Here is a 24,593-nt window from a genome sequence, read left to right as displayed (position 1 = left end):
GCTTATATGTGGAATCTAAAAAAAAAAGGGTACAAATGAACTTATTTACAAAACAGAAGTAGAGTCACGGATGTAGAAAACTTATGGTTACCAGGGGATAAGGTGGGGGGGGGAGGGATACATTGGGAGATTGGGATTGACATGTACACACTACTGTATATAAAATAGATAACCAATAAGAACCTGCTGTATAGCACAGGGAACTCTACTCAATACTCTGTAATTGCCTATATGGGAAAAGAATCTAAAAAAAAAGAAAGAGTGGATATATGTGTGTGTATAACTGACTCACTTTGCTGTACACCTGAAACTAACACAACATTGTAAATGTAAATCAACTATACTCCAATAAAAAACTTAAATTTTTTTTTAATTTAAAAAAGAATCTGAAAAGTCCCTGAGTAAAGGAAGTTTATTTAGCCCGATGTTTCCCAAATTTTGGAAAGCACAAAGAAATTCTGGCAAAAAAAAATGTGATGTTGTAACTCAAAAACACAAGATTCTTAAGATGGTCAAGTGACCTTAGCTGGAGATGAACATGATCCATGTCTATGGCCATGGTCTCTGTCATCTCCTGCTGGTGTAAAGGTGCCCCTTTCCTGTTTAAGGACCAGCTCCTCCAAGTGCACTCTGGTTGCCATCCCCTGTTACTTTCTCAAGGACTTCATTCCTACATCATCAATTTTCTATTGATGTTTTTCTCTATTAAGATGCTGATCCAGTAAGTATGAAAACATTTCTTTGTAACCCAACTTGGAAACAGATATTACTTGAAAAATGTCAAGTTGCCACCCATTTCTTTGCTCCCCTGTTACAGCACAATTCCTGGAAGTTTCTACTTGACATCTCTTCTCGCTGATGTTACATAATCATTCTTCAGTCTGTTCTAATCTGGCTTTCTTCCACACCGCTGCACTGAATTGTCAAGGTCTCAAAACATTCCATGTTGCCAAATTCTGTAGACATTTATAAATTCTTATTTTAATTTACACTCAACAGCATTTCACGTACTTGGCCACTCATTCCTTGAAATACCACCTTTATTTCTGCGACCTCATGCTCTTCTGCTTTTCTCCGTCTCACCTCAGCCACCTCTGATGACTTCACTGCCACCACCTGACCTCAAAAAGGAAGAATTCCCCAGGTTCAGTTCAGCTTACTTGTGTTTTTCTAACCTCTTACTAGATAATTTCATTCATTTCCATGGCTTTAAATAACGCATATGACTAGATTATGAGCGCCAAATGCACAGCCCCAGTTCCTAGTTCTGCCCTGAGCTCTAAATTCTTAGAGCCAGCTGCCTATTGACATGTTAGCATATATGCCACGTGCATCTCAAAGGTAGCAAGTCCAAAAGGTGCTTTCCCACCTTAACCCAACTTCTGCTTCTGTGTTACGTATCATGATAAACTGCACTTCCTTCCACCCTGTAACTCTAGACAAACACTCCGGAGTCATCCTCTGTCCTTCCCTTATCCCTCACATCTAAGCCATTAACAAGACCTGCCAATTTTCCCCTCACATACCTGTGCACTTGAGCCTGTCTACTTCTCTGCATCTCCATTTCTACCATCTGAGTTCAACCATCTTCTCTCGCCTGGACTATTGCTATTGCTTCCTAGCTGATCTGTTTCTCCTCTTGCCTCTCTCCAATCAATACTCCCCATGGCACGTGAGTGACTTACAAAAATGCAAATCCAGTTGACTCACTCCGCATCCCGCTTGTTAAAAGCCTCCAGTGGCTGGCTCACTAGCTCGGAATACAGCACGGTGGTCAAGGTCTGGTTGGCAGCTGCTTCCTCTTGGTCCAGTTGCTACTTTCCTCCCTGCGTGTTGGCTTTTCTGCTTTCTGTACTCTTCCCCTAAACACGCTTGGCTCTTCCCCTCCTGTTCTTTCTCTACCTCATTGTTCTTCCCCTCTTTTGCATACAGCTGACTTCTTTCATATCTCACCTCAGTCCATCCCTGACCATCCTACCTAAAGCTGCCAGCACACCCACGAGATTCCGTCCCACCTCCATGTTTAGTCCCCTCAAAGCACGTCAGATGATCTGCATGGATGGCGTTTCCTATGAAGGGGTGATGGTGAGTTGGGCTGGGTGCGATTTGGGTCTTTGTTTGTCTTCTCTGCACACACCTCACACACATCCCTGAGAATGGAGATCTTTTCTGTCTAGTTGACCACTGTAATCCCAATGCCCAGAGTAATGCTGGCACAGAATAGCTCCCAAATTAATATTTGTTGGATAAATAAATCCATAATCCTCATTATAAACAAAGGCTTACAAAAATATGTGATTATTCCTCTGTGTCAACCCAGATGATATAATCCTGGTGAATTTCAATGGAAAGTGAATCTAAGGAGGCCAGTCCAGGTTACAATAAGAAAACAAAACTGCAAGTGAAATATGGACTTCCTAAGGTGATATACATCCCTAGTGCACCTGAGGTTTAGGGATGGAAATAATTCACCACCAATTTTGGGAGGAAATTTCAGTTAAATGACACATCTCATGGCATCCACATCTCCTTTTCAAATCGCAGCTTCTAATATTGTGAATTGAAAATCCTGGGGCTTCCCTGGTGGCGCAGTGGTTGAGAATCGGCCTGCCAATGCAGGGGACACGGGTTCGAGCCCTGGTCTGGGAAGATCCCACATGCCGCAGAGCAACTAAGCCCGTGTGCCACAGCTACTGAGCCTGCGCGTCTGGAGCCTGTGTTCTGCAACAAGAGAGGCCGCGACAGTGAGAGACCCGCGTACCGCGATGAAGAGTGGCCCCCGCTCGCCGCAACTAGAGAAAGTCCTCGCACAGAAACGAAAACCCAACACAGCCAAAAATAAATAAATAAATTTATTAAAAAAAAAAAAAAAGGAAAAAAAATCCTGGACTCCAAAGAATTCTTTCCTCTCTACTCACCTTTTTCAAATCTTTTCACTAAAATGTAATTTAGAGTTTAGCCACTTGAGGGCACTTTAGATCTTTTATATGCACTCCCTTTTAAAAAAAAGCCAGGCACCTTTCAAAAAGGCCAGAATTAATTTCCCTACAAATATTACATCCTTGATTCTGACACTTTTAAATCTCTATTAAATCTCTAGCTCCTAAAATTCAAACAAGCTATTTCTAATCCAGGAAACTGTGACATCGCTGGCTCATGACTTAATCTTATTCAAGTTATCATTACAACACCGAGCCTGTCTTCAGTTTCTCCTGAAGAGATGACAGCGCTATCCATTTTAGGTTAATGATTCACAACGGTGAGCTTAGACTCACGCCAGAGAATTTTCGAAACGTGCACTTCTGAGCCCCACTCTGTTCATTCAGATGCATTAAATTACAACCGCCGGGGCACAGCATTAGCTTAGGAGGTTTTTTTCCCGTTGCGGAGCACAGGCTCCGGACGCGCAGGCCCAGCGGCCACGGCTCACGGGCCCAGCCTCTCCGCGGCATGTGGGATCCTCCTGGACCGGGACACGAACCCGTGTCCCCTGCATCGGCAGGCGGACTCTCAACTACTGCGCCACCAGGGAAGCCCTCCCCAAGTGCTTTTAATACACTCTTGGATGAGGACAAAGGCCACTGTTTTCAACCAGCCTTGCAAAAATATGTGTATATACATGTACACACACACACACACACACATACACATACATGTATACACACATACATATACACACACACACATATATACACACGTATATATACCCACATATATATATGAACAACTGTGCCTCGGAAAAGACAAGAATCAGGACCCCTCGCCCCCGCAGGAATCTCCACAGGAGTCACGGGCATTACCTAAAGCGGTCAGGAAATGACTGCCTCGAAGACGGTTACCACACAACGTTGCAGTTCTGTTTTCAGTCCCCACGGGTCCTCTACCAAAGCGCTCATTTTTGAGGTGAGTCGTCAGACCGGCCTGATGTGGCTCCACAACCGCCTCCGGAGCTGAGGACGCGTCTGGAGAGCACGCGGAGGGAAGGCACAGCCCAGCGAGCCCGGCTGGACAAACAAGAACAGCACCCCATGTCCTCTGCGCCGAGTACGTGTAAAGCCCCTCGATACCTCCAAATATGCCAACTGCACCCACATTCCAGCGCCAGCAACGCCACGAGCTCCCTGTGCCTGGCAGTCTCACAAGCATTAGTGAACACATTTCTTTTCCCGCAAGAACGTGAGCAGGAGAGCTGCGGGTTTTTTTGTTTTTTTTTTTTTTCAGTACTCGCGCCTCTAACTGTTGTGGCCTCTCCCATTGCGGAGCACAGGCTCCGGACGTGCAGGCTCAGCGGCCATGGCTCACGGGCCCAGCTGCTCCGCAGCATGTGGAATCTTCCCGGACCAGGGCACGAACCCGTGTCCCCTGCATCGGCAGGCGGACCCTCAACCACTGCGCCACCAGGGAAGCCCCCGAGAGCTGCGTTTTGATTTTACGTCTTTTTATCCCAAGCCCAGGCAGTCAACTCACTCAGGAGACAGCAGGAGGGCACCATCTTCACTTCACTTCTCTTTGAATCTGGGTCTCATCCTGATGAAACATGAAGAAAGACGTGTTGTGTAGGGGGCGCCATTTCCACGTTATCCTAACCTGGAATGAACGCTGACGTCGTGCGGTCACATCAAGAGAGTGGGACGTGCTGTACTTCGGGAGGAAAGAGGCACAGCCTCCTACCCTGATGCTCCAGCGTATGGTGTCACCTGCTGGTGCCTCTACTCCCCATCTCCAAGATGCAGAAGCGAAAATATGTGCCTCTGTGGGGACTGGACGGACGAGACGTTGTGTGTGATGTGGCCAGTTGCCGCCATGTCCACCCCCACCCCTTCCCATGCTACTTCCTGGTCCGCCGCGGCCAGAAGAGGGAGGCCCACTCCCTGGCAGCAGGGGCTCTGGGTGTGAGCTGTGTTCTGTCCGCCGGAGGCAGAAGCTGGACAGGAGTGAGAGGCCATGTCCCTGCAGCTCAGCCGTGTGTGCTGGCAAGCAAGGTGTCAGAACTCAGAGGTTTCCTGCAGCGGAGTTCCAGTCCACTGTCCGGATTTTTCAGTCTCGTGAGACCTGTGGCCTTATGTCGGGGCCAACCTCAGAGGTGGGAGCTCCTTGGGCCTGTGTCATCCCGGCGGGCATCCCAGCCACCCGAGAACCTGCTTCCCTGGCCCTTCCCTGACTATAAGGGCTGCACTCTCTGTCTCTACCCACTTCCACTTTAAATCTCTGGAGAGGCTTCTGTTTCCTACCCTGAACCTTGCCTAATACAGACATACAAAGTGCTTAGTAGAGTTTCTGGCACTTAAAAGTTGCTTTAAAAATGTTAGCTATTATTATGGTTTATATTTGACCTTTTTAAAACGTTTAAAATTGATATATAGTTGATGTACGATATTATATAGTTGTACAACATAGTGATTCACAATTTTTAAAGGGTATATGCCATTTATAGTTATTATAAAATACTGGCTACACTCCCTGCGTTGTACAATATATCCTTGTAGCTTATTTATTTTATACCTAGTAGTTGTACCTCTTGACCTCCTACCTGTATCTTCCCCCTCCCCACTGGTAACCACTAGTTTGTTCTCTATACCTGTGAGTCTGTTTCCTTTTTGTTATATTCACTAGTTGGTTTTATTTTTTAGATTCCACATATAAGTGATGTCATATATTTGACCTTAGCCACATTAAGCCCGTTTCCTTATCTGTAAAATGGTGACCTGCTTCCATAATTGCTGTGTAGATAAAATCAGATAACGTATGGAAAGTGCTTAGCACCAGGTGTAAGCGTTCAAAACTTTTATCTATAATTATCATTTTGACTGGGTTCCACTGTTATTTTTTTACCAACGTATAAATTATTTTGATACCAGTCTTTTAGTATTGAACTAAAAATCTTGCATACTTGATAACACCATATATAACAGCACGTACAAGTGTATGCCAATGTCTAGGCTATTGACCTGTCCCAGATTTCTAAATGTAGTAATACGTTACACAGAGAGCCAGGCTGAACTAAAATAACAATAATAGTTTCTCAAAACTAAATCATCTGATTCTGACCTGTGGAATTTTTCTTTGGACTTTGCTCTGTAACCACTAGAGGGCAGACAAACACGGTGGAAAATCAGTACTTACCAGACAAAGCAGTAGAGTCTTGATCTGCTTTTTGAATGTGGGTAGAAGCCATATTTTTCAAACAGTTTCTCCTGTCGCAGCAACCAGTGAAGAAAGTAGAATAATGATGCTTCATATGTAAGAACACAAATTTCAGTTAAAGTATCATGTATTTGTTTTAACTTAATAGTTTCATAAAATTAATAAGCACAATTTTCCACTACAGACCTATATAAACTTTAAAGCAAAACCACTCAACGACACATGCATGGATTTCTTAACTTAGAAGAGAATTAAGCAGCGAATGACTCATTAGAATAGAAGCAGAAGCACACTGTCGTATCATAGTGAGCATACCATGCACCTGGGCATATGGAGACCTGGGGATACATAAACGGGCCCATTTTACCATTAGGTGCTGTTGGCGCAGTGCTTCGGGTTTACACATTGTTCAAGACACTAGGAAAAAGTGTGAGACTTGTAGAAAAATCGACTCCCAACTTCAAAATGAAAACTGCTTTTTCAATTTACACACACACACACACACACACACACACACACACACACACACACACTGAAGCTAACAAACCAGACCCCCAAAATAACAAACATCTGCTGGGGTTCTGATGGAATAGTATTAATCAATTTTCTTAAAATTACCACCTTTACAAGATTGAGTCTTACAATTCATGAATTCAATAGTATTTAGATCGTATTTAATTCCTCTAAAGAATATTTTACAATGTTCTACATAGAGTTCTTGCACCTAAAGTTAAGTATTTGGATTATTTATATTACCTTAAATAGTATCTTGTTCTTAAAGTTTAATTTCTACCTGTGTTATTGGTATATGTAAATGCAGTGATTTCTGTACACTGGCTAGAATCAGCACACTTGCTAAATTCTCTTATTAGTTGATACTATTTATGTATAAAATCTCAAACTTTGATTATATCTTAGGCAAATAATGCCTATTTCCTACTGTGCTAACATTAAAGTGTTGTCTTTTTCTTACTGCGTTGCTTGGGGCCTCCAAGTATACTAGGACACAAAGGAGTGACAGCACATCCTAGTGTTGTTTCTGATATGATGGCGGTTTTCAATCTTTCACCATCAAACACATTTGCTAAGGGTTCAGCAATTTTATTAATCTTTTCAATTTAGCAAGTTTGACTTTATTAATCTCTTTTATTGTGTGTTTCTTCTGTTCCATTAATCTTTTATGCTATCAATTCATTTTCTTCCCTTTATATTCTTTGGATTTAATTTGCTGTTCTTTTTCCAATATCTAACATTGGTTTGTAGAATTTCTTTTAAAATATATGTGTATACCTTTCATTATAAATTTCCAATAAGTATGGAAAGCGAGTTGGAAATAATCAGTTTTAATTATTCAGCCTTAAGTTCCCAGTATCTTCATTCTGAAATTAAATCCTTTAATAATTTTTTGTAATATTGTGTAGATTAAAATCATTCTTCTACATCATTAGACCTTGCCTTTCCTAACCTTCCATGTCTATTATCTTCTTTGGTGTGTGATACTCCATCTCAGAGCACACTAGAATGCACTCGCTACAATTCTAGCTTTGGCACCCCACAGCTTGGCCGTGTCTAGTCCACCACACGCTCTGCAGTCAACAGAACACTTGATCCACCTGTTAGCTCCTGAAATCTCGTCCAGTGAAAACTTTCCTCACGATTGCGTTTTGTGGTTGTTGTTTTACTATTTTGTTTTGTATTTCTCTGTATCCTAATTTAGGGGATATCAGGGTTCTGAATGTTTTAAATGAATGAACCCCATATCCACCTTCTGATCAATTCTCTTTGGTTATCAGGTTTACATTGTAAAGTGAACCATGATTTCAGTTTACAATAGTGCCCGTGTTGCTTTAATTTTGTGGCTGCATTATTTGGACCCTGTTGAATGGGGAGATGAATTTGCTTAATACTAACGTCCCCCCATGGAAGGTAAAACCAAATGAAACGAACTGATAATTCTCATTAAAAAAAAAAAGGGATGGATTTTAATTTGGAGTGTGGCACTTCCACAGCCAAGTTTTTAGGTTGTGAAACATTTAACTTGGTTTTGTTCCATGGGTATAGCCTGGCAGTCACCTGACCAGTCCTCTTGGAAGTACATGCTCCAGATCACAATGGGGACATGAGGTCAGAGGTTGCATGAGTCAGCACACGCCCACAAACTCCACTAGGAAAAACAGCTCTAGCCGTTTGAGCAGGTATCATTAAGCATCTTAGCAGATGGAAAGCCTGTTAAAAAGTGACTCCTTCCAGATGCCAGCAGAGACCACGTTACCAAAGAACTGGTATGGCCCAAGCTCTTCGGATGGAATGATTAAAGGGGAAGGCACTCAGTACAGCCCTAAATAAGGAGAATTACCCATTACTGGCAGTTTCTGGAAGCCATAATTCCCTGGGAACAGCCCAAATCTTTGGCCTCAATGCAATTCATCCAGGTGTGTTTCTCCAAAATCTCACTGTTATCAGAAAACTCACACCACTTTTCTCATCACTCCTGAGGCACATAAAAATCATCATCCCCTATTGCCTGACATGCCCTGGAGTAAACTGGCCAGGCATGTATTATCAGTAATTGTACACATTCCCTGAAGGCAAGAATTGCACTTGGCCAAGTTATAGGCATACAATACATATATAAAAAATAGGGGGGCTTCCCTGGTGGCACAGTGGTTGAGAGTCCGCCTGCCGATGCAGGGGACACGGGTTCGTGCCCCGGTCCGGGAAGATCCCACATGCCGCGGAGCGGCTGGGCCTGTGAGCCGTGGCCGCTGAGCCTGCGCGTCCAGAGCCTGTGCTCCGCAACGGGAGAGGCCACAACAGTGAGAGGCCCGCATACCGCAAAAAAAAAAGAAAGAAGAAAAAAAAAAAGGTATTGATTATTTATTTCATAGCGAATCAATCTACACTATTTCATGAACACCTAAAAAAAGTAAAATGCTTATAAGAAGCTGTCTTATAATGGTGGTGAGGATTAGGACCCTTTGAAAAGCCTGCTGTGTCACATGAGTCCATCACTCCAGGGGGAAAAGATGGTACATAGTTATCCAGTCATTTTCAGGGATACAATGCGCTCACACTACATTAAAATGTGTTAATGATGATCATAAAGCAAATGTTTCCACAAAAATAACTAGCACAAACCGAGTGACAGAGCCCTGAGGTCATTTACTAACATGTTCAATGAGTATCAAGTAAATAAAAGAAGTTGTAAAACAAAAAAATTATGAACATCCAAATGTTCACAGAAAATTTATTTTCCCCTTCCTTTTTATTTTGAAAATTTTGAAATCTACAGAAAAGTTGCAAAAATAGTAAGAGAAACACCCATAGGCCCTTTGTCTGGATTCCTCAATGTTAAGCTTTTGCTGAACTTGTTTCTCGTCTGTGTGTGTGTGTGTGTGTGTGTGTGTACGAATCTATTCTTGACCATTTGAGAATTACTTGCAGGTATCATAACACTTCATCCCTAAATGCAAATCTCCTACGAGTGAAGAAATTCTCCTATATAATAATACAATTATGTCACTCAGGAAATATAACAGTAATACGATGCCATTATCTAATACACATCCATTTTCAAATTTGCCCAATTATACCAATAACGTCCTTGGTTTTTTTAATTTACTTTTCCTCTCTGGGCTACAATCTAGGGTCACACATGTCATGTCTCTTCAACCTCCTTTAATCTGGGACAGTCTCCCAGCTTTGTCTGTCATTCATGATGTTGACATTTTTAAAGGTCCAGGACAGTGGTTTTCCAGAATGTGCTACAATATGAATAGTTAGACTCAGTTTAAACATTCTGAGCATTAATACTACGCAGATGAAATGTGTCCTTCTTGGTGCATCAACAATCATGTGTTTCTCCCTTAGAACTTTCTCTCCATGCATCCTACACACAAACTCTGCTATTACTCATCCCCAGACTCTATCGCGGGGTGGGGGTGGAGGGTTACTTTCTCCTGCCGCTGCTAACACAGCCCACCTGAACAGGACCTTCTCTCTGTTCTTCGCCTGCTACCCAAGGGTTCCTTTGTTCACTGCTCAACTCAAGTATCACACTTACCACAAAAACTGTCTCTACTATACTCCTCCAGGCATATATATCTCTCTCCAAAGTTCCTATAGTTGTCTGAAATCCACGCAGTACTTCATCACAACGAATAACTTCATTGCTCCCCTTGTATTCATACTAATCTTATCACAGTTGTGTACCTTGTCATCCCACTGGAATGCCACCGAATTGACAGCAGCGACCATGAACCTTGAATTCTCTACATTTGGACTGTATTTCCCAAAGGGCCTATCAGACTCCAGAGCACTTGGTAAACAGTAATGTGTGGTCTTTGATGAATGAGTGAATTAACATTACCTTGGGAAAAAAACCCATACTGCAGTTAATTCCCCTTTGTATTTAAGAACTCATCCAAGAAAACAGTGTTTTCAGTTTAGCCCCCCGAGGGCCATACAAATCCCCAGAGATTTTTTTCTACGTCTATATGTAACTGTACTTAAAAAAAAAAAAAAAAACTTAAAAAAAAAGTTTAAATTCTCAAGGAAATTTCTCAGAAATTAAGAATGGAGGCCAGCAGCGAGCCGGAGCTCTATGGAGGTGGTGGCTGCAGCAGCGACTCTTTTGAGCTGAGAGTTTCGGGCCAGTCCCGACTCCTTCCTCCCCCTTCCCTCCCCCTCTTTTGTTTTCCGTTCCCCTCCCCCTCCGTTCCCTGTCCCCACAACCGGATCCTGAGGCGGCAGCTGCAGTGGCAGCTGCTGAGTTCTCGGTGAAGGTTTTTCATTTGTTCCATCCCCTTCCCTCCCCACCCCATCCGTTAATATTATTCTTTTGAAGAGTCTTCGTTGTCAAGCCGCCGAAGCGCAGAGTGCGATGGTAGAAGCGGCTGCTTCTCGTTCCAGTGCTTCTTCGGGCGGAGGAGGAAGTAGGGGGGCACCTCAGCACTGTCCCAAGACTGCTGGCAACAGCGAGTTCCCGGGGAGGACGCCAGGGCAAACCGCGCAGAAATGGATTCCTGCGTCAAGCACTAGACGAGATGACGACTCCACAGCAAACAACTCCGCAAATGAAAAAGAACGACAGGATGCAATCTTCAGGAGAGTAAGAGGCATACTCCGGAAGCTCACTCCTGAGAAGTTTGACAAGCTACGCCTTGAGCTCCTCAGTGTGGGTGTAGAGTGTAAACCCATCCTTAAAGGGGTCATACTGCTGATTGTGGACAAAGCCCTAGAAGAGCCAAAGTATAGCTCACTGTATGCTCAGCTATGTCTGCAATTGGCAGAAGATGCACCAACTTCGATGGCCCAGAAGCAGAGGGTCAGCCAGGACAGAAGCAAAGCACAACATTCAGACGCCTCCTAATTTCCAAATTACAAGAGGAATTTGAAAACCGAACCAGAAATGTTGATGTCTGTGATAAGCGTGAAAATCCCCTCCTCCCCAAGGAGAAGGAACAGAGAGCCATTGCTAAGACCAAGATGCTGGGGAACATCAAGTTCACTGGAGAACCTGGAAAGCTTGATCTTATTCATGAATCTATCCTTCATAAGTGCATCAAAACACTTTTGGAAAAAAAGAAGAGAGTCCAACTCAAAGATACAGGAGAGGATTTGGAGTGCCTCTGTCAGATAATGAGGAGAGTGGGACCTAGGTTAGACCAGGAACGAGCCAAGTCCTTAATGGATCAGTACTTTGCCCGAATGTGCTCCTTGATGTTAAGTAAGGAATTGCCGGCGAGGATTCGTTTCCTGCTGCAGGATACCACAGAGTTGAGAGAACACCACTGGGTTCCTCGCAAGGCTTTTCTTGACAGTGGACCAAAGACGATCAATCAAATCCGTCAAGATGCAGTAAAAGATCTAGGAGTGTTTGTTCCTGCTCCTATGGCTCAAGGGATGAGAAGTGACTTCTTTCTGGAGGGACCGTTCGTGCCACCCAGGATGACAATGGATAGGGACCCACTTGGAGGACTTGCTGATATGTTTGGACAAATGCCAGGTAGCGGAATCGGTACTGGTCCAGGAGTTATCCAGGACAGATTTTCACCCACCATAGGGCGTCATCGTTCAAATCAACTCTTCAATGGCCATGGGGGACACATCATACCTCCCACACAATCGCAGTTTGGGGAGATGGGAGGCAAGTTTATGAAAAGCCAGGGGCTAAGCCAGCTGTCCCATAACCAGAGTCAGGGACTCTTATCCCAGCTGCAAGGACAGTCGAAGGATATGCCACCTCTGTTTTCTAAGAAAGGACAGCTTAATGCAGATGAGATTAGCCTGAGGCCTGCTCAGTCTTTCCTAATGAATAAAAATCAAGTGCCAAAGCTTCAGCCCCAGATAACTGTGATTCCTTCTAGTGCACAACCACCACGCACTCAGACACCACCGCTGGGACAGACACCTCAGCTTGGGCTCAAAAGTAATCCACCACTTATTCAGGAAAAGCCTACCAAGACCAGTAAAAAGCCACCACCATCAAAGGAAGAGCTGCTTAAACTAACCGAAACTGTTGTAACCGAATATCTGAATAGTGGAAATGCAAACGAAGCTGTCAGTGGTGTAAGAGAGATGAGGTCTCCTAAACACTTTCTCCCCAAGATGTTAACCTAAGTAATCATCCTGTCACTCGACAGAAGTGATGAAGATAAAGAAAAAGCAAGTTCTCTGACGAGTTTCCTCAAACAGGAAGGGATGGCCACAAGTGACAACTTCATGCAGTCTTTCCTGAATGTATTGGACCAGTGCCGCAAACTGGAGGTTGACATCCCCTTGGTGAAATCATATTTAGCACAGTTTGCGGCTCGTGCTATCATTTCAGAGCTGCTGAGCATTTCAGAACTAGCTCAACCACTGGAAAGTGGCACCCGTTTTCCTCTCTTCTTACTCTGTCTTCAGTAATTAGCTAAATTACAAGATTGAGAATGGTTAACAGAGCTTTTCCAACAAAGCAAGGTCAATATGCAGAAAATGCTCCCAGAAATTGATCGGAATAAGGACTGCATGTTGGAGACCTTGGAAGGAGAGGAACTGAGTTTCTTATTCCCACTCCTCAAATTGGAGAAGGAACTGTTAAAGCAAATAAAGTTGGGTCCATCTCCTCAAACCATATATAAGTGGATTAAAGAGAACATCTCTCCCAAACTTCATGTAGATAAAGGATTTGTGAACGTCTTAATGACTAGCTTCTTACAGTACGTTTCTAGTGAAGTAAACCCACCCAGTGATGAAACAGATTCTTCCTCTGCTCCTTCCACAGAACAGTTAGAGCAGGAAAAACAACTGCTTCTTTCCTTCAAGCCAGTAATGCAGAAATCTCTTCATGTTCACGTTGATCTACAAGTCAGTGCCCTCTGTGCTCTTCAGGTGCACTGCTACAATAGCAACTTCCCTAAAGGCATGTTACTCTGCTGTTTTGTTCACTTCCATGACATGGAGGTTATTGAAGGAGAAGCTTTCTTGGCTTGGAAAGAAGATATAACCCAAGAGTTTCCAGGGAAAGGCAAGGCTTTGTTCCACATGCATCAGTGGCTAACCTGGCTAGAAACTGCTGAAGAAGAAGAATCAGAAGAAGAAGCTGGCTAAAAAAAAAAACAGCCAAAGCCTTAAATTGTGCAAAGCGTACTTTTGCTATGATGTTACTGCGTTCGACCTAACCACTGCGAAAATTCATCTCGCTGTAACGTTTTCACAATATTTAAAGCAGAAGCACGTCAGTTAGGATTTCCTTCTGCATAAGGCTTTTTTGTAGTGTAAAGTCTTAATCATAGTCTACCATCAAATATTTTAGGAGTATCTTTAATGTTTAGATAGTATATTAGCAGCATGCAATAATTACATCATAAGTTCTCAAGCAGAGGCAGTCTATTGCAAGGAACTTCTTTGCTGCCAGTTATCATAGGCTGTTTGAAGTTAGAAAACTGAATAGCAACACTGAATACTGTAGAAATGCACTTTGCTCAGTAATACCTGAGTTGTTGCAATATTTGGTTATCCATTTGGTTGTTACAGAAAATTGTTTAACTGTAATTGATGGTTGTTGCCGTAATAGTATATTGCCTGTATTTCTACACTGGGCTTTATGTGCTAGATTTTAATATCCTTGAGCCTGGGCAAGCGCACAAGTCTTTTAAAAAGAAACAGGGTTTACTTGTACAAAATTGACCAGTTCTGAGAGGTCGTAAATGCCCTTAAAGTGGTCTTTGTGGGTGTGAGACAAATGGTGAGAATTTGAATTGGTCCCTCTTATTATAGTATAGAAATTAAGTCTACTTAATTTATCAAGTCATGTTCATGCCCTGATTTTATATACTTGTATCTATCAATAAACATTGTGATACTGGGGAAAAAAAAAAAAAGAATGGAGAAAAAACTCCAAGTTTTAAAGCGCCTCCTCTTTTTTCAAAACAGCATTTTCTCTATTCTTAAAAAAATAGGTCACTTGACCTGAAATAATCATAATAAAAATAACAAAAAATTGAGATGCTAAAGAATATCCTGTTATATCAAGTGATTGTAGTATTCATTCTTTATTACTTTGTGCATAAATTTCCTGAAAACTCAAGGCTTTATAGCTCCACATGTTCCGTTCTGCTTGCATTGGTACTCACCTCTGCTTTAGTGCAGAGCATATTTTCCAGGGGTAAATACTTCTTTGTATCTCAGACTCATTTATCTCCACATCAACTTACCTCATTGCAGATAAGAAAATGCAGAAGACTCCGGCTGAGGCCATGCTCTGTCATGGTTTCTCGTTCCTAGGAACACATGGAAGCAACTCTAAACTGCTGTGGATTCTCCTGTTAGTCTGTTAACTAAATAGGGGTGAATTTTCTATGAGGAAAATATTACCAGTAAATGTTTTTGTTTTAATTAGGGCCTGGTTAAGTTGCTAAAGGACTGAGTGAATCAAATTACAACACAATTGATCTTCAAAGTTTGGCTTCCCACACATCACAGATGTCCATCTAAACCAAATGTAATTCTCAAGCATGGTTTATGTCAAGAAAATAACTGCTTATTGAAGCTGCCGTGAAGTGCATTCACCCACGCTTTTAACAATAACAAGTCTTACTGTTTTGACACCTTTTCAGGCCTAGTTCGGGGTGGGGGACAGTGCCCAAGGGGGGTGTTATGTGGTCTTGTGAAATCAGGAAACATTTAAAAATGCAACATAACACAGATTTCAAAAAAATACAGACATTTCCAGAGACTTGACAATGTTGCTTTGTATTGTGAATCTTCAAAAAGGGAATAGAGGGTTTCCTACTTCGAAAACTTACTTGGAGTAACTTACGACAACTACAGAAGACACAGCCTAAGACACAAGTGTTCCATATATATTTGCAAGTGATTTGAGAGGCAGCATCATTACAATATGGATTGGAGGCAGACAGGCTGAATTCTTCCCCTACCTCGGTCAGTAATTAGCTGACAAGTAACTGGCAAGGCCTTGGACAAAGCATTTTTGTCCCCAGGCCTTAGTTTCCGATTTGTAAAGTGGAGATAAAGTCGTAAGATTACTGTGAAAATCAAATTAATAAATTCATAGTGAAGGTGCTATATAAACTGAAAAGCACTGCATGAATATGAGTACATATTCTATTTTTATTATAATATTCCAATACATTTCCTTACAGACTCATAATACTTGCTTTTTCTAATTAGAAGTCCTATTCTCTGAGTCTATATTAGTACAAAATAAAGCAATTTTCTGGGCTTCCCTGGTGGCGCAGTGGTTGAGAGTCTGCCTGCCAATGTAGGGGACACGGGTTCGTGCCCCGGTCCGGGAAGATCCCACATGCCGCGGAGCGGCTGGGCCCGTGAGCCATGGACGCTGAGCCTGCGTGTCCGGAGCCTGTGCTCCGCAACGGGAGAGGCCACAACAGTGAGAGGCCCGCGTACCGCAAAAAAAAAAAAAAAAAAAAATCAATCTTCTATCTGATATAGTTGTCTTAACTATAGGATCAGGTCATGCAAATATATGACTATGTTTTAAAGTCCTTCTAATTTTCAAATTAAAAAAATGTTTTCAAATAGGGAATAGAAGTATAAATTTACTTGTGTTTTGAAGCAGTAGAAAGATAAACCAAAAACTGTTTTAAAATGGTTACTATGGGGCAAGAAACAGAAAAAGGAACTGAATGTCCAAATATATATTTACTTGGGAACCCTGTAAAAGCCTTATGTAATCAAAAAGTATAGCTATTTCAGAAATAAATAGCTAAGCAATTCCTAAAAAATGAAAAAAAAAGAATCTAATTGCATAACAAATTGTTGACATAAACACACGGAAAAGAATAATTAAAATGCAATATTTTTACAGTCCATCGCTAGGGAGATATATCCTAAGGATAAAAATTACCACAAATAAATCACAGGCTGCATTCAGTAGGTTTATTATTAAAGACATTGGTATTGTTATTTTGAAATTATTATGTGCATGGTTTAGGATAAATCAAACGAGTAATTAGGTATATGTCATGTCACCAAGATTTTCAATATAAGAAAATGTGGAAAGAAAAGCATAAAACCAAATAAATTAATACACAGTAATCATACATTTGAAATAGAAATATCATTTTGGATACACAATTTTTTTCTTATTCTAAAAAATACACATTCTCATTGTTATGGACTGAATGTTTGTTTCCCCCCAAAATTCATTTGTTGAAGCTCTAATTTCCAGTGTGATATATTTAGAGGCAGAGCTTTTGGGAGGTAATTAGGTCACAAGAGAGAGCCCTCAAAAGAAGAGACAGGAGAGAAATGACCTCTTCTCCTTCATGTGAGGTTACAGCAAGATGGTGGCTAGCTACGAGCCAGGAGGCGGGCTCGCACCAGACACCAAATCTGCTGGCACCTTGATCTTGGACTTCCCAGTCTCCAGGACTATGAGAAATAAATGTTGTTGTTTAAGCCATTCAGTCTATGGTATTTGTTAGAGCAGCCTGAGCTGACAAAGACACCTAACTTCATTCATTTATCTTTTTTAAAAATACATATTATGTAAATACCTGTTCACTGAGCGGTTCCAGAAGCAAAAGCAAATCGATAGCAATGACCACTTCTGGGGCTTCGATTCTGGTCTCAGAACTTAATTTTCCTCCTTGTGAAACTGATTGATTCCAGGTCTGAGTGGAAAATACGTTGAATAGATCTTTGGCATCTTGTGCTGAAAAGCAAGAAAGCTATCAACGATTATAGATGTCAAAGAAAAGAGACAGAGGAAACAATTAGAGCAGCTCCCACTGGTTAATTTGTGGAATAGTTTGAGCATCGATGGAAATGACTGGAAAGGCCTGAAACAGATCTTATAGATACGTAAAATCATGAGTTAGTAATTATACAAAAAAAATTGCACGTGCTCATTGGTTACCTTTGATAGTTACCAGAAGGTTCAAAAAATTGATTTAATAAAGGGAAAGGATTATGCGTGATGTATTCTGTTGTTTCTGTGTAGAGTTTATTTCATGCTGTTTTTCTAGGGTATCCGCTGCTTCAACTTAGGACAATTCATAAGGTCACCAGGCTGCCAAAGCCCATCGTGGAAATAAAGCCATTGTTGAAGGCACTGTTGAGACTGATCACAGGTCAGCTTCTGCCTCTTCACCCCTGGTCCTTCTTCTCCCAAGAGCACTACCTAATAAATACCGTGGATGCTAATCTCCATCACAGGGTTTGCTTCTCAAGAGACCCAACCTATTGCAAGCGATCACTGCCATGTGTTGTCTAAGAAAGTACATACTAAGATAGGATTTTAGAGCTGAATCTCTTGTTCCTCAGTTGGCAATGAGAACCCCTTCACGGATGGCAAGTGGCGCTCAGATGGACTCTGGCACAAGGTGGCAGTGTAATTGCTAATATTTTCACCAGTCTGGCATACTGGTGGAAGGAAATGCATTAGCTGGTGCAGGGTGTCAGACATTTGAGAAACGGGGGAAATGGGAACAGTAAGGAACAGAATTGGGTGAGCTTAAGTGATACTCTGGAAAAATAAAATAACTGAGACTTTCTTTTAAATTTTGCTTAACACACCATACTTAGGGATGCTTTCTGGAGAAAATAACTGGTTAGGAAAATGCATAATGGAATGATATCTGTCCGTATACGTCAACTAAAATACATCGTGTTGCACAATTCTTAATGTGATTTCTACTTTATGTTTTTAAAATCTAGATAGTTCTGTATATAGATAATTTAAAAGTTTGGAAATATATATACAAAAAGTCCACAGTGATCACCTTTAAAGAGTAAGAGTAAAGAAATACTAACTCTATTTTACATATTTCTATGCCTTTTGATTTTTTATACTGAGTGTGTGTTAATGTTAAGTGGGATGAAGTATAAATATTCCTTTTTAAGGAATTTAATGTATAGGTATATATGTAAGTGTATATGTATACATATGCATATATATATGTATGTTTTAATATATATTCTTATTTAATGAGATTAAGTATAAATATTTCTTTAAGAAAAAAGAATACCATTGTTGGTTTTACAAGTTTTAGTAATCTGTTCCTATCATCCTTTTCTCTCTATCAAAACAAATTTTTAATTCTGTACTAGGCCATGGATTTTTCAAAATTATGTTCCCTGACCATAAAGAACTTCAGTAAAATTAACCTTCATCTTTTATGTATTTAAAACGATCTTTACCTTAACTTCACTCAAGTAAGAGCATTTATTAAATTATTTTGTAGGGGACATTAAATTGAACTGGGCCTTGTGCTATAAGGAAGCGTGTAAAAAGTCACAGGAGACCAGCCCTAATGAGAATACATTGCATAAGCTACAAAAACATAGTTAAAAATAATCAGAGAGTTGAGGAAAGAAACTTAAAGGAACAAATTCCAAAAAGTGTTGAGCCCTTCCTGGTAGAGAAGTGAGCCACACTGCTTTCCTCCATGAAGGAAAGGTGTAGAAAAAGGAGGAAACTACCATAGAGTAAGAAGAAACTACCCAAACTCTTAATTACCTCTCAATGACTGTGTGAGGCCTGGTGTGATGAATTAGCATTCCCCAGGAGCCCCAGCCTCAGAGCAAGTCTGCTCCCACCTGCCGTTTCCCCACAGACCTTCCTGCACGTGGACGTACAGCTGTGGACAGGGCAAGGCACATAGGGCCTTCCTAAGAGAAGCAGCCTGCTGTGGACTGGGGACATGGCAAGAAAAGTCCATCTGAGGCACTTGAGGCTCTCAATGGATACAAGCAATCACTACTGAAGTTTGACGGTGAGGCAGGAAGAGGAAGAGAGATCTCCCAAGGGTCAGAAAACTAAAAGGGCGAATAAATAAATAAAGAGCACTCTGAGCAATTAAAAATCTAGCAGCCGGAGTGCAGAAAGTAACTTGGCTATAAAGCATATGAGAGCCTTGAGATCTGGCTCAGATCCAAGTGCTATCAAAGGGAAAGTCCCGATCCAACCTTCAGAACATTTGAAGCCAGTGGTGACCTAAAATTTACTGAAGCTACGGCAGAGTAGAGACAGCTGACTTTAACCAGATTATAGCGACTTAGCCGCCCAGTCTAGAGGCTTGACAGAAAAAAAGACGCTTGATTTGGGGGAGGGGGGTAGTAAATAATATTACTTCAGTCTTTACTGTTCTTTTACTCACAATCCCATCATAAAATCCAGAATTTTGAGACTTCCTAAGTGAGAAGAAATGATCTGTTTGAAACAATACATAGTCAAGAGAAAGAAGCCCACAGATGGCATGTTGGAATTATCACAGGGACTTTAAAATATTTACAATAAATATTATAAAGAATCTAACAGAAATGGCATTCAACATATGAAAACAGATGATGAATTACAGCAAAAAGATGGAAACTATCGAAAAAGAAACACATATAAATGCTAGAAATAAAAAAATGTAACATCAGACAAAAAGTTTATCCAATGGCTAATCAGAAAACTGGACACAGCAGATTTTAAAAAGCCATTTGTTTGAATGCAGATCAATTAAAATTATCCAAACTGATGCACAAAAAGGTAAAGAAAAAGAACAGAATATCCAAGATCTATGTGGTGATACCAAACTTTCTGACATACATATAATGGACGTTTCACAAGAACAGAAGAGAGAAAATTGAAAAACACAACAACAAAACAAACAAACAGAGAAGTAGCTCATCAAGAAGAGACGATGGCCAAAATTTTTCAAAAATTGATGAAAGACCGACCCACAGACTAGACATCTTAGCAAACCCTAAGCAGAATAATTCTGAAAATTCACACCTACTCATGTCTTAGTCAACCTGTTGAAGACCAGAGGAAAAGAGTATACCTTAAAAGCACACAGAGAAAAGTTCCAGTTCTGGAAACCTAATGGTGGAGTGACCTGCGTGGGACTGATCCTCCTACAGATAACAATCATAAACTCAAAACAGACATTTTTATAAACAAAAATGTGAAGGCATCAGTGTACAACAAAAACAAAAAGCAGGCAGAAAACAGGTGAGGAGTCTACCTTTGAGGAAAAGGAAGCGCACTGGGTGCCATCCATGCTTACGGGCTCTCTGCGTTAGGGCACTTCCTGGAATGTTTACGGCAGGGCGGGTAGAACTCAAGCAGAAGGCCAATTCCTTAAAACAAATAGGTGACATCAATATAGATACAGATACAGATATAGTCATACAATGGAAAACCACTCAGTCATAAAAAGGAGCAGACTATTCATACACACAGCCTGGATGCATCTCAGAAACATTATGGAGAAAGAAAGCTATGGTCTCTTTAGGTTGAGATGTCAGGGAATGTAATTCAGATCTGCCAAAGTAGCTAGAAGTTAAGGAGAGAAATACCAGAAAGGAGGGAGCCACAGAGGAAACAGCCTCAAAATATGACTAAAACTTCACTCAGACCCTTGGCTGAGCCCTGATCTGTGGTATAGGGGGCTTGCCCCAGAAGCACAGTGGAAATCGAAAGTAGGGCAGCTCAAATGGTGGACCGGAGATTTTAACTGCTGCCCACAGAACAGGAAACAGAGTTTGGAGTTTTAATTCATCAGAAGAGGGGCTTGTAACCACCTCAGAGTTTTCACTGGCATCACAAAGTGCCACGTCTTAGGAGTAAAGACAATATCCCAAGACCAAGAAACTTGTCCCAGAAATAGGGAAAAACCAAAATGTACTTGCCCTAATAAAGCCTAAAATCAAGCCTCCATAAGTTCAAACTTCTCAGTGAGTAATTGAACTGCCTGCTAAAACAATAATTAATGCTCTTTAGAAGAAGATAGGAAAGTACCATCTCTACAACATTTTGTCCATAATATATTGTACACAATAAACATTTATTGGGCATTTCAAGAAAAATCTGGGTGATAGCCTAGTTCCCCACAATCGCATGAGCCACTTCTTTAAAATAAATCTCTTTACATATATTGATTCCATTCTCTGGAGAACCCTGAGATACACAGAGAGAGATACAGAGATACGTATTCTATTTATTTCTATGACTAATACAGTCATGCAATGGAAAACTACTCGGTCATAAAAAGGAACAGACTACTCATACAATCACCATGCATAAATCTCATAAACACCGTGTTGAGTTTAAAAAGCCAGATACAAAATAATACATATTCTATCGTTGCATTTATATGAAGTCCAAGAACAGATAAAACTAACCTATAAATAATACATATTCTATCATTGCATTTATATGAAGTCCAAGAACAGATAAAACTAACCTATAAATAATACATATTCTATCATTGCATTTATATGAAGTCCAAGAACAGATAAAACTAACCTATAAATAATACATATTCTATCATTGCATTTATATGAAGTCCAAGAACAGATAAAACTAACCTATGACAATTGAAATAAGTAAATGGTTGTCTGGGGAAGGTGGGTGTGGATGTGTATTGGCTGGAAATAGACAGGAGCCAACTTTCTGGAGTGATGGAACTGTGCCACGTCTTGTTTTGGGTGGTGTTACATGGGTGTGTACCTCTGTCAAAACTCAGAGAACTGAATGGTCAAGATCCATGCATTTCATCCTGTGTAAATTATACCTTTAAAAAACAGCATGTGAGGGCTTCCCTGGTGGCGCAGTGGTTGAGAGTCCGCCTCCCAATGCAGGGGACACGGGTTCGTGCCCTGGTCCGGGAAGATCCCACATGCCGCGGAGCGGCTGGGCCCGTGAGCCATGGCCGCTGAGCCTGCGCGTCCGGAGCCTATGCTCCGCAACGGGAGAGGCTGCAACAGTGAGAGGCCCGCGTACCGTAAAAGAAAAAAACAAACAAACCAGCACGTGAAAAATTACATATTGCATCAAATTTCAACTAGTACATATGCATACATTTATTTCAAATATGAATTTTAAAAAACAATTAAGTCATTGAATCTTTGTAGCTAAATATGTCCATTATTGACTTAGCATCAGCTGTAATATCCAAACCAGTGTTCCAGTGTTTGCATTTCTTTTCCTGACCAGAGCTGAAATACCTGTAGCCCCAAATTCCAGGACGAATTCTGTCCCAGAGTTTCTCTCTAACAACATAAATGTCATTGGCAGCCTTCTTGAGGTTCCACAAATCAAGCTCCACTATTTCCTAACTCATCCTTTTAGATCCCACACATTTCCTCCACACACACACACCTAACACACACACACACACACACATGCACACGTGCGCACACACACACACACCACATCTTGGACCATCCTTCCTTAACTACCACCCGAGGACTGTTAATGCAGATCCCTCTGGACACTGAGTTTTACCATCAAAATGAACTCCCTTTTCTGTACCTAAAGGCAATCAGTTTTCCTCAGGGCTGTTTCCTTCACAGCTTATTGACTCTTTGGCTATGATATAAGGGGGCAAATTCTGAGGTCACTCTGGAGGAAGAACAAGAGTAACTGCAAATAGTGATGCCACACTGTCAGAAGGAGAGAAGAGCAAACAAAGAGTGGATACATGTATACGTATAACCGGTTCACTTTGCTGTACACCTGAAACTAACACAACACTGTAAATCAACTAGACTCCAATAAAAAAAATTTTAAAAAGGGATGAATGATTTGAGGTGAAAAGTAAAAAAGATAATCGACTTCCTTTTCTTAGGCGCTCCAAAACTTGTTCATTTGATTATATTTCCATGAGCTATTTTGGGCAAGATAGAAATTTCTGTTTTGGTACCATAACCTCCTGTGATAGGTGAGATGCGAGGATGCTAGTATTCCCACAAAAAGTGTGCAATTTCACAAGGCAAGGACTTATGGCAAGGACACTGATGTGAACAATGGAACTTAAAGCACAATGGAACTTTCCTGGGTAGCATATTTTCTGTGGCAGCCCTGAAATCCCATCACATAGATATTTGCTCACTCTGTCTACTGGAAGCTCAACACTGCCTGTCCATACAGATATAGGGACCTGACTCCTTTGCGGTAACTGACACCCCTGCTCAAGTGAGAGTAAGACTTGCCCATATGTGTTCTTGAGTCAACACTCAATACACCTGTAGACAGAAGCTCAAAAGGAGTGTGAAGGACACAGGACTTACTAGTTATAAAACTTTAAACAGTCATTTTTCTAGGTCCATAGAGGACATGGGACTAGTAAGATCAGAGGAGTGCCAGAGGAGTCCCTACTTCTGTTCTTAAGAAGCCCCACTTGAGCTTCGGGGAATTGTTTAACCATTTGGGAGCCCCTCAGGTCACAAATGCAAGGTGATACTGCACGTAGACACCCAACTCCAGCATTGTGATGCTGCAGCCTGAGCAGGTCCACTGAAGTCAGTACTTGCATCAAGCAGTGAACTTGCACTTGAGTGAAAGTTATAATTAATCTCATTATTTTAATATCAATTGTGGTTAAAGTTTAACATATTAATTATATCCATATGTTATTAATTCCTTACAGGCTAAGATCAAGTTTTAATATTTTTTGGTGTCTCCCAAAAGACTTAAGACAGCCTGAATACATACATTTGGTAATTGGATTGAGGAATAATCAGCTGTTTTGTTTTGGTTTTGCCCAGGAAAAAAGTGAATTCCCTCAATCCACCCAGAGTTATCCCATCCTTTACCACTGAATAGATCCATCAGTTTGATCTCAGATCTCTAGAGGCATTTAATTCATTGTGAAAATTTTTTCCTGGGGAGAGAATAAGTATTTATCTTAGAAAGTAAAATAATATAGGGACTTCTCTGGTGATCCAGTGGTTTAAGACTCTGCGCTTCCACTGCAGGGAGCGCGGGTTTGATCCCTGGTCCAGGAACTAAGATCCTGCAAGCCACGCAGCATGGCCAAAAGAAAAAGTAAAATAAAATAATCTGTGGAACAGGAGGAAAACAGGGAAATGGTAAAGGAGGAAGAAGAGGAAAATGAAGAGAAAAAAGCAGACAAGTACAAGAAGAAGGAAGAAGAAATGTAGAAATGGCAAGTACACAAAATCAGGAATTAAAAAGATACTTCAGT

General features: G+C 41.2%; 1 protein-coding gene and 1 pseudogene across 1 annotated transcript in view; one reads left to right on the top strand and one right to left on the bottom strand.

Annotated features, from left to right (window-relative positions):
• Positions 1 to 24,593, bottom strand: part of LOC112395160 (uncharacterized) — a 404,375-nt gene that overhangs the window by 108,606 nt on the left and 271,176 nt on the right. Inside the window, exons 12-15 of the mRNA XM_024738216.1 lie at positions 20,628 to 20,742; positions 17,169 to 17,326; positions 14,844 to 14,909; positions 6,124 to 6,232 (exon numbers count right to left, since the gene is read on the bottom strand). Of these exons, the coding sequence (XP_024593984.1) occupies positions 6,124 to 6,232; positions 14,844 to 14,909; positions 17,169 to 17,326; positions 20,628 to 20,742 (448 nt within the window). The remainder of the gene's footprint in view (positions 1 to 6,123; positions 6,233 to 14,843; positions 14,910 to 17,168; positions 17,327 to 20,627; positions 20,743 to 24,593) is intronic.
• LOC112395146 (eukaryotic translation initiation factor 4 gamma 2 pseudogene) lies at positions 10,720 to 14,129 on the top strand (annotated as a pseudogene).

The sequence above is a fragment of the Neophocaena asiaeorientalis genome, unplaced genomic scaffold (assembly GCF_003031525.2).
Source record: "Neophocaena asiaeorientalis asiaeorientalis breed wild unplaced genomic scaffold, Neophocaena_asiaeorientalis_V1.1 scaffold25, whole genome shotgun sequence".
Lineage (NCBI taxonomy): Eukaryota > Metazoa > Chordata > Mammalia > Artiodactyla > Phocoenidae > Neophocaena > Neophocaena asiaeorientalis.
The sequence above is the reverse complement of the archived record's forward strand: the minus strand, read 5'-3'. Positions and strand labels throughout refer to the sequence as shown.